We start from the raw sequence: 13427 nt of genomic DNA, 5'->3' as shown, positions 1-13427 counted from the left end.
AGTAAATGGTTGTTGTGTTCCAGCCTTACAAGCCAGCTGTAACTGCGTCCTGATAGTTTCTGCAAAGTTTATGGAAATCATTTGTAATCATTATATTAAATCTGTGAAAGGACTTCTGTGAAAGGACTGCTGCTATCTACCCAAACGAATGTGACATGTGACTGGAGTTTGTTTTAGAACTTAGATCTTATGCTATTTATGCCTTTTTTTACTGCTCTTTTTTAAACTTATTCTTTTAAACTGTATTGCTTATTGCACTGTAGAGGCTGGTGAGAAACAGCATTTTGTTTCAGGCTGGGTAACACCATATGAAATGACAATAAACTTCTTTAGTCCTTGAGTCCTAAATATAAACATAAGTAAAATGGCCACTTTCTTAGGACCAACTGCTCAACTATTGGCTAATGTGAATCTAATCAGCCAATCCCAGGGCAGCAACCCAATGAATTTTTGGCATGATTGTACAGGAAACACACTGAAGTTCGGTTTGAGCATCAGAATGAGGAAGAAAAGTGATTTAAACAACTTTAAATGTGGCGTGGTTGATGGTATCACACAGGCTGGTCTGTGATCTGCTGGGATTTTCCCACACAACCCTCTCTAGTGTTTACAGAGAGAAGAGGAAATATGCAGTGTGCAGCAGTTCTTCTGGCAAAAATAACTTGTGGATCCCAGCAGTCAGAGGAGACGGCCAGTCTGCTTCAAGCTGACAGGAGGGCAACAGTAACTCAAAAACAACCAAGCCATGCAGAAGAGCACCTCTGAATGGGCAACAATGTAAGCAGATGGGCGACAGCAGCACAATACACACCAGCTGCCGCTCCTGTCAGGTAAAAACAGTACTGTACATTGATGCCACATTTCACACATGCTCACCGAAACTGGACAACAGTAGATTGGAAAAGGGTTGCCTGCTCTGATGAGTCTGCTTATTTGCTGCAACTTCATGCTGCCTTCTATCAGTGCTTCTGGCAGGTAGTGGTGGTGTAACGGTGTGGGCTGATGCTTTCTTGGCACACTTTGGGAGTATTGAGCATAAATCGCACAGCCTACCCGAGTACTGTTGCTGACCATGTCCATCCCTTTATAACCACAGTGTATGCATCTTCAGATAACGATCAACGTCACAGAGCTCAGATCATCTCAAAGTTTCTCAAGCATGAGTCCACCCCCCCCCCCCCCCCCCCCCACCCCCCAACCCAGTAGAAGATTTGGATTAACCTGCTGCTGTTTGCTGAGCAGACTGACTGAAGTTAAAGCCAATTCTTTGATGTAATACTTAAGCAGCACACACATACATAAAAGAAATGACTGGTATGTATAATTCAATTCAATTTTATTTATATAGTGTGTGAATGGGTGGATGACTGGACGTGTAAAGCACTATACAAATACAGGCCATTTACCATACAGCGCCAAATCACAACAACAGTCGCCTCAAGGTGCTTTATATTGTACAGTAGATCGTACAATAATAGATACAAAGAAAAACCCAACAATCATATGACCCCCTATGAGCAAGCACTTTGGCGACAGTGGGAAGGAAAAACTCCCTTTTACCAGGAAGAAACCTCCAGCAGAACCAGGCTCAGGGAGGGGCGGGGCCATCTACTGTGATTGGTTGGGGTGAGAGAAGGAAGACAGGATAAAGACATGCTGTGGAAGAGAGACAGAGATTAATAACAGATATGATTCAATGCAGAGAGGTCTGTTAACACATAGTGAGTGAGAAAGGTGACTGGAAAGGAAAAACTCAATGCATCATGGGAATCCCCCGGCAGCCTACGTCTATTGCAGCATAACTAAGGGAGGATTCAGGGTCACCTGGTCCAGCCCTAACTATATGCGTTACCAAAAAGGAAAGTTTGAAGCCTAATCTTGAAAGTAGAGATAGTGTCTGTCTCCTGAATCCAAACTGGAAGCTGGTTCCACAGAAGAGGAGCCTGAAAACTGAAGGCTCTGCCTCCCATTCTACTTTTAAATACTCTAGGAACAACAAGTAGGCCTGCAGAGCGAGAGCGAAGTGCTCTAATAGGGTGATATGGTACTACAAGGTCATTAAGATAAGATGGGGCCTGATTATTTAAGACCTTGTATGTGAGGAGCAGGATTTTGAATTCAATTCTGGATTTAACAGGAAGCCAATGAAGGGAAGCCAAAACAGGAGAAATATGCTCTCTCTTTCTAGTCCCTGTCAGGAGTCTGAGTTCTCTTAAAAATGAAACTTACATTTATCCATGATATCCTGTTTCAGTAGACCAAGAAAATTCAGAGTAGCCTCAGCTGTGCCATCAATTAAATGTAACAGTCTTTAATTGCTAAATACAAATAAATATAACATCGTGCTATTTGCTACGTGATGGAAGCAAAATCTCAATAATAATATTTAAGGAAATGGAAATGAATGACTGCTATTGGTTCTGTTCAGTAAGTAAATGTGTGGTTGTTGCAATAACACGCTTGAAACGGCAACAGAACAAATCACACAGAACACAAAACTAGATAATATATGAAAAAAGATTTTATTGTTTACCATAACAGACGTAATTGTGCACACAACACATTGAAAGTATTGCTCGCATGACTTTAAATTAATCCAGGACTAAACCTTTGAGGTTGTTTATTGCAGTCATCATGGCAGCAAAAGCAGAGCTACTGAATTCAAGTGTTATGCTGGAACAGACCGTCTACAGACAAAGCGCTAGAAAAAAGCACTACAGATGTGCTGTTCTGGGTTAAAAATCCTAGTCAAAGCATTTAATAGACATTGAAGGTTAAAACAGGTTTCAGTTTTATATTCTGTGAATATATTATCTGCCTATAATGTAGCACAGCTTTGGTCATATACATGAAAGATTATTATGGCTCGAGAACAATAACTGACACATGGGAAGTTGAGAGGAAAAAGCAGCTGAGAAAATGTTAAATATGTTCAGGAATGGAGGAAAGGCAGCATTAGGTGCTTCTATGTGAGATGTGAAGTAGTTGTTTTTGAATATTTGCCACGTGTCATAACTTAAAGACAAACATAAAGACACAATTTCATATTTTCTTAACAGGTTTCCCCTTCGCACAGTCCTAGCATGCATGGCTCAGACCCTGTGATAGTCAGCGCTCTATTAGATTCATCTCAGCGAGTAGCACAGACGATGATCACCTCGTAAACGATCGTAAAAATGAGATCCAAAGAAAAGCCCCAAACCAAATCTCAACCTTTATATCATGTAGCCGTTAAAGAAGTCCCACTTTACTGCACTTTACTGTTTACACTCAGATTGGATTCACTCTGTTTTGGTTAGCTCAGAATAACCACATAAAACAACAACGCAGTACATCTATGCCCACTACACGTGTGTCTGTTTGTCTTTAGGTGCAAGCGTGTCTCCTTTAAGCTTTCTTCATCCCTCTCCCCATCAGGCAGGCGAAGATGGTCATCACCATTTTGGGGTTGACTTCTACCAGGTCTTCAGGCAGGGCGTAGACTTTGGCACCAATCTTCCTCGCCATGGAGACGGCATACCTGGAGAAAGGAAGGATGGTAATTAGAGTGTATCACCTCATCATCACAACGTTGATGTAATAATCAGAATGCCCCACTGCCAGCTAAGGTTCTAGATAGCAATGTAATGAAATACAAAAGCCCAGTAACTACTGGAAACAAACGGAGCAGCAGAGGTGATTACTTGGCATTGTTCAGTTTGTCTTCCTCTGACAGATTTTCCTTTTTAACCAGCTCAAAGTTGACACTCTGCGGCTGGATGGCATCAATCAGGTCGAGAACTGGCAGACTGCTACTGATTATTTTGTCCTAAACAGAAGAGCACACAAGCATCACACATCCACAGCTGGTCTTTCACTCTTCACAAGCAATAATCCACAATCACAAAACAGAATATACATGTGAAAATATCTCACATTACACTAGTAATTGGCTAGTTTGTGTAATGAATGCATACTTTCTCTGGCAAAGTGTAACTTTTTACCTTGAAGCTTTTTATAGAGGAAGTCTTGCCAGCGCCAGACAAAGTCTTGTTGACCCAGGAAATGATCACATCATCTCCAGCAACTTCTCCATGTCCAAGGTCTTTGAGGACATTTAACGTGTACCTGCATGTGGATGTGAGAATATTAGCCTCGTTACTGAGCACTATATTTCCCATAAGCCCCGGTGTTTTTAATCATCAGTGCACCGATGTGTCTCATCATAACAGCTCAGTGCATTAAACTCGATGAACTTGGTGAGAGAGCTCTGACTTTTTCGGTTTCCATCCTGAAACAGCAGTACCCCCTATCTGTCCTCGATTGTACTGCAAACCCAACATAGGAATCAAAAGAAAATCACCTCCTCATCAGCTGCCACACCAGTGCCAGGGTTAGAGTAGGGTTTCCGTCGTACAGGTCCTGTCCACCAATCCCCACCAGGAAAAACCCGGCTTTTTGCTTCCCCAGCTGCACGGCGTAGTTACAGTTTTCAATCTGCAGTGCGCAGAAAGACATTTTTGGGATCTGCACCTTGTTGTTTACACTTTATACACTGTCCCAACTTTTTTGGGAATCCTAGTTTTTACACGCACACAAACAAAACATTGCAAATTTCAAAAGCCACATTTAATTTATAGTAGAAAACATATCAAATGTTTAAAAAGAGTAGATTACCATTTTAAATAATAATACTAAAAAGGTCAATCTGTAGATGCAGTTTTTTCTAAATTCTACTGTGAGTAAAATATGGATTTATGAGATTTGTTAATGTTGTTGATGGATGGATACATTCTGGATACATTCTGTTTTTACTAACGTTTTACACATTGCAACATTTTTTAATATATTTCACGAGTCATAAGTTCAGCTTTCAGGCTGATCTAAACACTAAGACAGTTTTTCTATTCTTGGCTGTCATCGCTGTGAGTAAGATGTCCTTAATATGATCACCTAAGCTTAGACTGTCAGCGTACAAGCTCCATACACCTGCTGACTAGACTGTCTCTGTATGAGGGGCAGCCAATAAGAAAACGGTTGTCTTAAAGAGACGGGAAGAATGTGCGTCGAGTGTGAAACAAAACAAGGTGCTCCACCAAGACCCAATCTAAGGCATAAATATATGGAGCTGGAAATGAGCATCATACACACCCATTAAATGTGTATGTGTCGTTTCCACGTGAACATCTTTTATTAAAAACTGTTCTTTGAATGAAGCAGTTTGTGTATTTACCTTTTTTAAGTGGCCTCCTCCTGCTTTGAATGGAGGGCGATTGACTTTGTCCCATTCCACTGGAACCATAATCTTTTCATAAAGTTGCAGAATCACTATGGCATTCTGCAGATCACTGTACACACACACAGTGGCGTGTGAGGTGAACATGCACATGTAAAATACATATCAGAGTGTTGCTAAACGGTACAGATCGCACACTGACCCATAGATATGATGAACATTTGGAGAGACGCCGAGAGAGTTCATCCAGTTCCTGAAAGTTCTCTCCTCCCTGGTCTCACCTGGAGATCGTGAAAGACAGAGTCAGCCACAGGATCTTACCTCAGCGACTACAGGAGCGAGAAAGGAAATGCTCATCCATGCTTACTCTCCACAATCCACTCTTGGTTCTCTGGTTTAGTGAGAGCCGGGTGTTTGTTGAAAAGGGTCGCCACGAAGGCCATGTTGAGCTTAGAGTTTCCACTCACAACATCGGTGGCAGTGACAAACTGCCTGCAGCCCAGACGGTTGGCCTGCTGCAGCATGCACTCTGCTCTCTTTACCAGATCCTGCTCCTGTGACACACACACAGGCACAGAGGCGTGTGATATGCATGTATTTAAATGACAGATTCATCCTCTGTATTAGTTCTCAGTTTTCAAGCGTTCAAATAAAGAAATTGAACCATTTTCTCTGACATCACTGGGGCATTTTTCTACTGTGTGTGTGTGTATGCAGGGTGTGTATGAAGGGTTAGGCCTGACTAGAACAGCACTACAAACAAAGAATCTACAAGGCAAACGACATGCTGCCTTTCAAGCAAACTCACATATAGACCGCTCATTTCAATGTTAACATGGGGAACATCCTCTTTACTGCCATCTGGGGCGATCTGCTCGAGCAGGTGGAAGTAGGCCTTGGAGTCCTGCGTGGGAACAGAAGTGCACAAAGGCAGAGACAGACCCGTGTCAGACTGCGCTCATGTTTATTCCCAGCGCTAAAAAAAAGATTCTTCACCCTCAACAAACATGAAGGAGTAAAATTCAATTAAATGTAATATTTATATTCTACTTGTACTTAGCGTAGTTTGATTAGTTAAAGTCAGCATTTTGAGAGTAAACATGAATTTTGAGTGACATTTATTCATTTATTCAGGGTTGATTTCAATAGCATTATGTGTTGTTGCAATATGTGACAATACTCATGCAAAATAAATGTAAATGTGTGTTTAATGTGTGTAAATGTGTGCAAAAATAAAAGTGCATTTACAAATTTTTATATGAAAGCAGAATACAGTTAATTGCAGCCAACTGCAGAGCCAACCTGCCTTTGCTTTTTAATATTTTACTGAACATCTATTTCAGCCGTCCCCAACCTTTTTTTCACCACGGACCAGTTTATGTTGCGGATAAGGTGTCGCGGATAAGCACAACAAAATGAAAACAGCACCGGTACCAAAAAAAGAAGATTTATTCATAACAAACGGGAAAAGACCCAGGAAAACCGAGTTAACGATAAATACGATACAAAATAAAGATAAAAAAACCCCAAAACCATAAATTTCACACCCGAGCCTCAACTCTTGCGCCCCGGTACCAAACGACTCTGGGGGTTGGGGACCGCTGATCTATTTAATTTGACCTATAATTATTTTGCTTATGCTGGGCTTTGGTGGAGACAATCAGTTCATCCTCTACCTGAAACAAACTATCCTCTGTCTTTAAAACGTCCCTCCCCTTTAGCCAGCTTCCCTCTGATTGGCTGTCCCTCATGAAGAGAAAGCTCAGAGAAAAGCAGGTAGCTGTGTTTAGCCTGACATGACGATATCAGATATGTGAACTCAAACAGAGCCATGAGTGGAAAACAAACGTTCTTCTGTTTCACAGGGACTATTTGTGCATATTCTGCCCTCATCATTTAAATATTCTAGTTTAATGTTTAATCTAAGCAACTATTCAAACGCCCGTGTGTCAGAGCTACAACCCATGAATGAAGTGTTTATACTGTCACAGGCATATTACCCTGAAGAGAATGTGATTTTTTTTAATTGTGACCCAACATCTGTAAAAGATCAAATAAGGATTCAGTCTCTAATAGCAAACAGTGAAGCGACTGGTTACATTTTCTTACCTTAACATCAGCAGAAAAGTTTGATATCTTCATCCCGACTTTCTTTAAATGGAAATTGACCCAGCGGAGCAGCAGCTCTTCAGGACTGAGCTTCATCAGTTCCTCCAGACTCTCACCTTCCTCTAGCAACGCTGCAATAGCTATACAGAGAGAGAGGAATGACTCTGGTGCCTAAACTAAACTCCAGCATGTATTTAAAGGACAACTGCTATATAAACTTCCATGTTCTGATCCTGGGACTCTCCTTTTTATCTGGGATTCACTGGGCCCAAACTGTCACAGAGGGTTCAGATTTTGTCAAAGAAGTCAGTGCAGCTTTGGATAGAAGTAAATGTAGTGACACTGCATAAGCTTAGTGAAGAGCTAAAGGCGGGTCAATGTGACATTTTACAGTGAGTCACTTTTTTGTGGCCAGGAAGTGAAATGATAGAAAATATAGGAAAACAAATAATGGGTCCCCTTTAAATTGTGTTTTACTTTTTGCATGTTTGCAAAATTCCCTCTCCACAGACAAATCTATCTGCAAATCTATCTGTGCTCCACCTTCATTGCGGCTCAGCTCGATATCGGCAAACAGCCCTATCTTGATAATCTGCCAGAGGAGCCCGAGCACTAGATGAGGTTTCCCCTCCTTCAGATCTTGAGCTCCGATGTTGACGACCTGGCACCCGATGGCTGAAGCAGAATTCAGAGCCAAGTTCAGATTCTCCTGTAGGATATGAAGGGTCAAGGGTTAAATCGCATTAAGCCAGCACACGATTAAGATGTGAAAGGGAACCAACTGACCTGTTTGGTGAAAGGAGTCAGTTTCTTTTTGTTGATGGTTCTCTCGTCGATGGTGTCAGGGACAGATAGGTTGATGAGTTTACTGAAACAGTGAGCGTGAGGGAAGCATCTTAGCGCACTGCCTGAACGTGACAAACAGCGTCTAAAGAAAACTGCTTTACCAGAGCATGATGCCATCTCCGACAGCTTTAAACAGATCCTCGGTGTTGGGGTTGATGGGGAGAACGTGCTGACAGTCGGGATCTTTCTCCAAAGCCGAGTTGAGGTAGTTGGCAAAGGCGAAGCGCTCCTGCTCTGAAATACGACAAAGCCAAGTGTCAGATCTGTTTCTGCGACGACTAAAACCTGAGGCTGTTTGATCAGAGAGTTCTCTGACTCCACCAGGCGGTGACACCACACATATTATATATGGCGTTACTAACCAGAGATCGAATGTTGAGTTCCTGCACTTGAGAGCTCGCTGGTGCCCCCGATGGCTACAATGCCTTCTTTCTTGTTGAGAGCTTTCCTGAAACTCTGGGCTATGCGGTCGTCCTTGAGTTCCTTAAAGAGCTGAATATATATGCAAACACACGCTAACTTACAGACAATCAAACCATGGTTACTGTATATTTGTCAAGATATTAACCAATATAAGTCATTTATCACTTAATATGTTATGGTACTTTGCCTTTCTTTACAGTACATTAGTATATAAACAGATTTTTATGTAACATGTTTACTTTTTTGGCTGCTGTGAGTAAACTGTTAGTAAAGCTGTGAATTACTACAGTTAGTTAACTAGTGTTACCTACAGCCTCGAACTCTGATAATTCAATTTTGCTGTCGTTGTTCAGATCCAGCTTCTGGAGGAGTTGTCTGAGCTGGTATCCCGGGACAGGACAGCCAACCTCTCGGAAGAGATTGCCAAGTTCGGTGGAGGAGATGTACCCATTGCCATCCGCATCTACACGTGGTGTGTCAAGACAGGAAATGAAAGAGAACTTTACTTAAGCTTAAACTTCTACTCTTTATTTCTTTATTTACAGTTTTCCAGATATGCAGGGCGAGATTTAAAGTGCTGCCATTGTAACATGCTAAGAGTCAGTGCCCTAAAGTCTCAGCTTATGTTTACTCTGTAGTATTTTCCATTGAAATGATGTGCAAATCATGGCATTCTTTTCTCTTCTTACGTTACACAGTGTTCCAACTTTTCTGGAGTAAAATTTACTGAATTGCTCCTTTAGTGCAGCGGTCCTTTTTTGCTCCACGGACAGTTTAATGTCAGACAATATTTTCACGGACCGGCCTTTAAGGTGTCGCAGATAAATACAACCAAATAAAATGATACGACCAAGACAAAAACTGTGCTATTTTGTAAATTTATTAATAATAAGCAAATTCACTGTGTAATTGTGTAACTTTATTAGCAGCGTCCTCCTGAAATGCACCAACAACATTGAGAGTAACATCCTCCTCTCTGCCCCTTAATGCTCTCTGGTCGCTATGGTAACGCGTAAATATTTCTTTCAAAATAAGACGCACGACTACAAAACATTTATAAAGAACATGAAAATATATAATTCACCATAATGCTAAATCAATGAGAGGGGAGACAATGACACCTGAAGTGTGTTGCTTATGCTCAGCCTGCTCCGCAATTTTGTTTTGGTAGCTGGAACCGCAGAAAACCCCGCTTCACACAGGTAGTGTGTGTGTGCTGTTGTGGCAATCTTGGAATATTCTGCCATGACTTTTATCCAAAGTAGTTGATGTCTCGAACATACTTTTAAAGCTTTTAAAGCAGTTCGTGGGTCTTTTGTGAATGGGAAGTAACACTCAGATTATTTTTAAAAGAAAAGACAGTTGATCGTGCACTAGTAAGTTTTTTATTTTTTCTGTGCGGCCTGGTACCAAAAAAATGGGAAAAAAGACCCAGTGAAACCGAGTTAGCGTTAAAAACCCTGAAAATCATCAATTTCACACCTGAGCTTCAACTCTCGCAGCCCGGTACCAAACTCTCACGGCCCGCTAACGGTCCGTGACCCGGGGGTTGGGGATCGCTGCTTTAGACAATAACGGGAATGTAGGCGTATCAAAGCTTCTGTCTGCCAGATCCTGCACACGTACACAGGCGTGCACAAAGAGGCACTTTTCACAGTCATGTACACCACAGTCAAAAATAAGTGGCTAATTCATAGTTTTCTGCAATGTGAACGAACACACACAAACACACACATTTTTACTCACCCACTTTGTTAAAGGCCTCCTTTATCTCCGCCATCTCCTCGGCACTGAAAGACTTTGACATTCCGACACCTGTGAGACACCTGACACCTACACAGGCAAATGATGCGTGTAAGTGCTGCGTACCAACTCCGGACACATCGCACAGAGCATCAGGAGTAATGACCATAAAAGGCTTGTAAAATGCAGATTTCTTATGCATGCATTGTGACTGAACTGGCTGCAGTGCTTCAGTTCGCCCTTCAGTGCGATATGGCAGCCTCGCTTCTGTCAGTCTGCCCCAGGGCAGCTGTGGCTACAACTGTAGCTGCCTCCACCAGTGTTTGAATATGAAAGTGAATGAATAGTGGAATTGTAAAGCGCTTTGAGGGCCCCGAAAAGCGCTATATAAATGCAATCCATTATTATATGGACCAAAATCTCTGAGGCACGCTTCCAGCACCTTGTTGAATCTATATGCCATGAAGAATAAAGGCAGCGTTGAAAGTTAAAGGGGGTCCAACTCAGTACTTAACAGGTGTAACTAATGAAATGGCATGTCAGTGTACATGACAGCATAGAGCCTGAGTGGTATAATAGCCATACACTAATATCATTATTGAAAGCAGCTAGAAATAGAAGAAAAGAAGCTTGTTGTAATGACACAGGTTGTCCAGCAGAGCGGCTCCAAATATGCAGCTGGCACCAATTTCCATTTTCAATGTGAAATTTTCCAGCAATGATACCAAAAATATTAAATGTTATTAGGGATCATTTCGTACAGCCATCCAATAGGCCAGTGACTATCAAAGTGTGGGGCCCTGGTGGACCACACAGGTACTGCAGGTGGGCTGCGGTAATAACAGAAATTGAACTAGAAATTAATTACATGCATACAAATACATATTTATATTAATACATTTATTAAAAAATATTTATATAATAAATGAGTTTTAACAGTTTTCTCACTCAATAAGGTTTTTTTTTCCCAAAAACTGAGCTCCTATTAGGGCTGCATCTCTTGAAACAAAAATCTCTCATGCACCCTGATCATGTTACAGCATGACAAACAAATTAACAGGCAAAGCTGAGCGTGAATATGCAAACAGTGGTTTCTCAACCAGATACACATGGATACAGGCACTTGAATACAAGCCTTCTAATATCTCTATAAAAACTAGAAACAAAAATGCCCCTTTAAAAAGACAACAGTGGTGATCAGACGGCAGTTAGCTATACCCACGGTTATTTGAATAAAGAAAGGAAAAGCATCTCTCCTAACGCAAACCAGCCCAAATATGTGCACATCACACTACTGCTTTGAACTGGTGCAAACAGCATAGAGGTATTTAAAAAGTGTTGCTGTTTTTTAATTTTGATTTTACAAGCTAGATTTCACAGGTTTTTAGGCTTTTAAAGGCAAAAAATGTGATTCGGATTATTTCGAAAATATCGTATTATGATCTAAACATTTTAATTGTGTAGCAACTCGTTCACAATACTCAGTTTATAGGAAATGTACATATCACGCCGCCACCAGGTGTCACTGCTTTGGGAAGATCAGACCTTCAGATGGACGTGTCCTTGCCAATAAATCCAAATCCTTTTATGAGTATTATTATTAGTGTGTGTGTGTGTGTGTGTGTGTGTGTGTGTGTGTGTGTGTGTGTGTGTGTGTGTTGGGGGGGGGGGGGGGGGGGACTATTATTTGGACAAACCGACCACCTCAAAATTGCCCCTCTGTTGTGAGACGTGACACTGACTGAACAGCACTGCAGCCCGCTGTAAAAGTCTGGCTGTCTGCATGCAATTTGTACTGCAGATAGATTAGGCAGAGCCCGCGCACATGAATGATGTTCATAGCTTATAAAGCCTGGCACATGCTCAGTGTGACGACGCACTTCGTCCGGCCGCTGCTGCTGCACCGTCTGCCAATCACATTCTAGCACTCACTGAAAGAAAAAGCCACTTTCACGTCTATTAACGGTGTGGCTGAGGCCTGAGTGGGAGTTTTATCAGACAGGCTGCAAGTAACGCACAATATGCTGTAATAATATACGCAACTTAGAAGTTATATAGTATTCCAAGAAGACAAAGTCATGAAATAAGAATAAAAGTAATACACAAGGTGACATTTTGCTTAACTACCACGTGTGCATACCATGAGCCATCTAACCCACAAATACTGCGTATTTTAGCATATGTTTAAAATATTATTGAATACAGTCTCTACAAGCATCCCCACATAAGCTGTAAAATGTGATTTCTAGGTGAATGGACGGACAGCTGATGTGTCGCAGTGAGTTTTAAATTGTTTTCTTCCGATGCATAAAAGTCTTTACCTCCTGTCATTAGTCACGAGAAAACGCCCTGAAACTCTCATTGTGCTTACCTGTAGTCGGCGGATGGGGCAAAATCACCCGGGGAAACCAATCTCTCTGTCGGCCTGGCTCTGCCCCTCTGTCCCGTTTTCTTCTGCTGACGCCGCCCGGAGAAGGGAGCCGCTCCGCCCCCTCGGCGCCACCCTTTCCCTTAACCAAGCCTCCTCCTCATGCCCGCGGTCATGTTGAGCACCAAGCAAAAGAAAACACTGTCTGTGGTGTTCTTCGGAGACAATGGCGAAATTTACCAAGAACATAAAATTCTGCACTAATGAAACAGAGAGAAACACGAAGACTCACTTATGGCCAACTGATATGTAATGCTAAACAAATAAAATGTAGTAACACTAACAGTAGCTTAATTAGCATTAATAGCTTGTGTTTCTCAACTTCAAACAATAAACTCTTTGATGGGCAGACTTGAAATACATTATATATAAACTAATGTAAGTAGTTCTAACAATTTTAGCCTATTTACATTAACACTAACTATAATCCATCTGGAAGCAGGTCTCATATCTGGCATCTTTTCACAGCTTTGATAACTTATTTAACAACCACTTACAACCTTTTACTTAATAAGGGAATTTTTGGTATGTTTAACGGTAGAGTAAGAAAAATTTCTAGATTATTTAAATGAAAACATATATCAATATATTGTACATGTAAACATGTAAACAAAGGTAAGCACTAGGTTGTGAAAGGCGGCATGTTGCCTTCAAAGGATACTT

General features: G+C 41.4%; 1 protein-coding gene across 2 annotated transcripts; it reads right to left on the bottom strand.

The window, feature by feature from the left end:
- Positions 1-2503: 2503 nt before the first annotated feature.
- On the bottom strand, positions 2504-12838 carry LOC101485852 (plastin-3). 2 transcript variants are annotated; one of them, XM_076890718.1, is made up of 16 exons: positions 12708-12838; positions 10340-10426; positions 8901-9056; positions 8533-8685; positions 8272-8404; positions 8111-8192; positions 7868-8033; positions 7325-7464; positions 6024-6119; positions 5583-5769; positions 5418-5496; positions 5213-5327; positions 4343-4476; positions 3984-4107; positions 3684-3808; positions 2504-3520 (listed from the first exon to the last, which is right to left on the bottom strand). In XM_076890718.1, the coding sequence occupies exons 2-16, from the start codon at positions 10398-10400 to the stop codon at positions 3388-3390; spliced, it is 1884 nt and encodes a 627-aa protein (XP_076746833.1). In that variant the 5' UTR covers positions 10401-10426; positions 12708-12838; the 3' UTR covers positions 2504-3387. The 2 variants fall into 2 exon arrangements, with proteins under 2 accessions (XP_076746833.1, XP_004563657.2); XM_004563600.3 differs by having other exon boundaries at positions 8533-8662; positions 8905-9056.
- Between the last annotated feature and the right edge of the window lie 589 nt (positions 12839-13427).

Source organism: Maylandia zebra, linkage group LG2 (genome assembly GCF_041146795.1).
Source record: "Maylandia zebra isolate NMK-2024a linkage group LG2, Mzebra_GT3a, whole genome shotgun sequence".
Classification (NCBI taxonomy): domain Eukaryota; kingdom Metazoa; phylum Chordata; class Actinopteri; order Cichliformes; family Cichlidae; genus Maylandia; species Maylandia zebra.
Note: the sequence above shows the minus strand (reverse complement) of the source record. Positions and strands in the feature narration are given on the sequence as shown.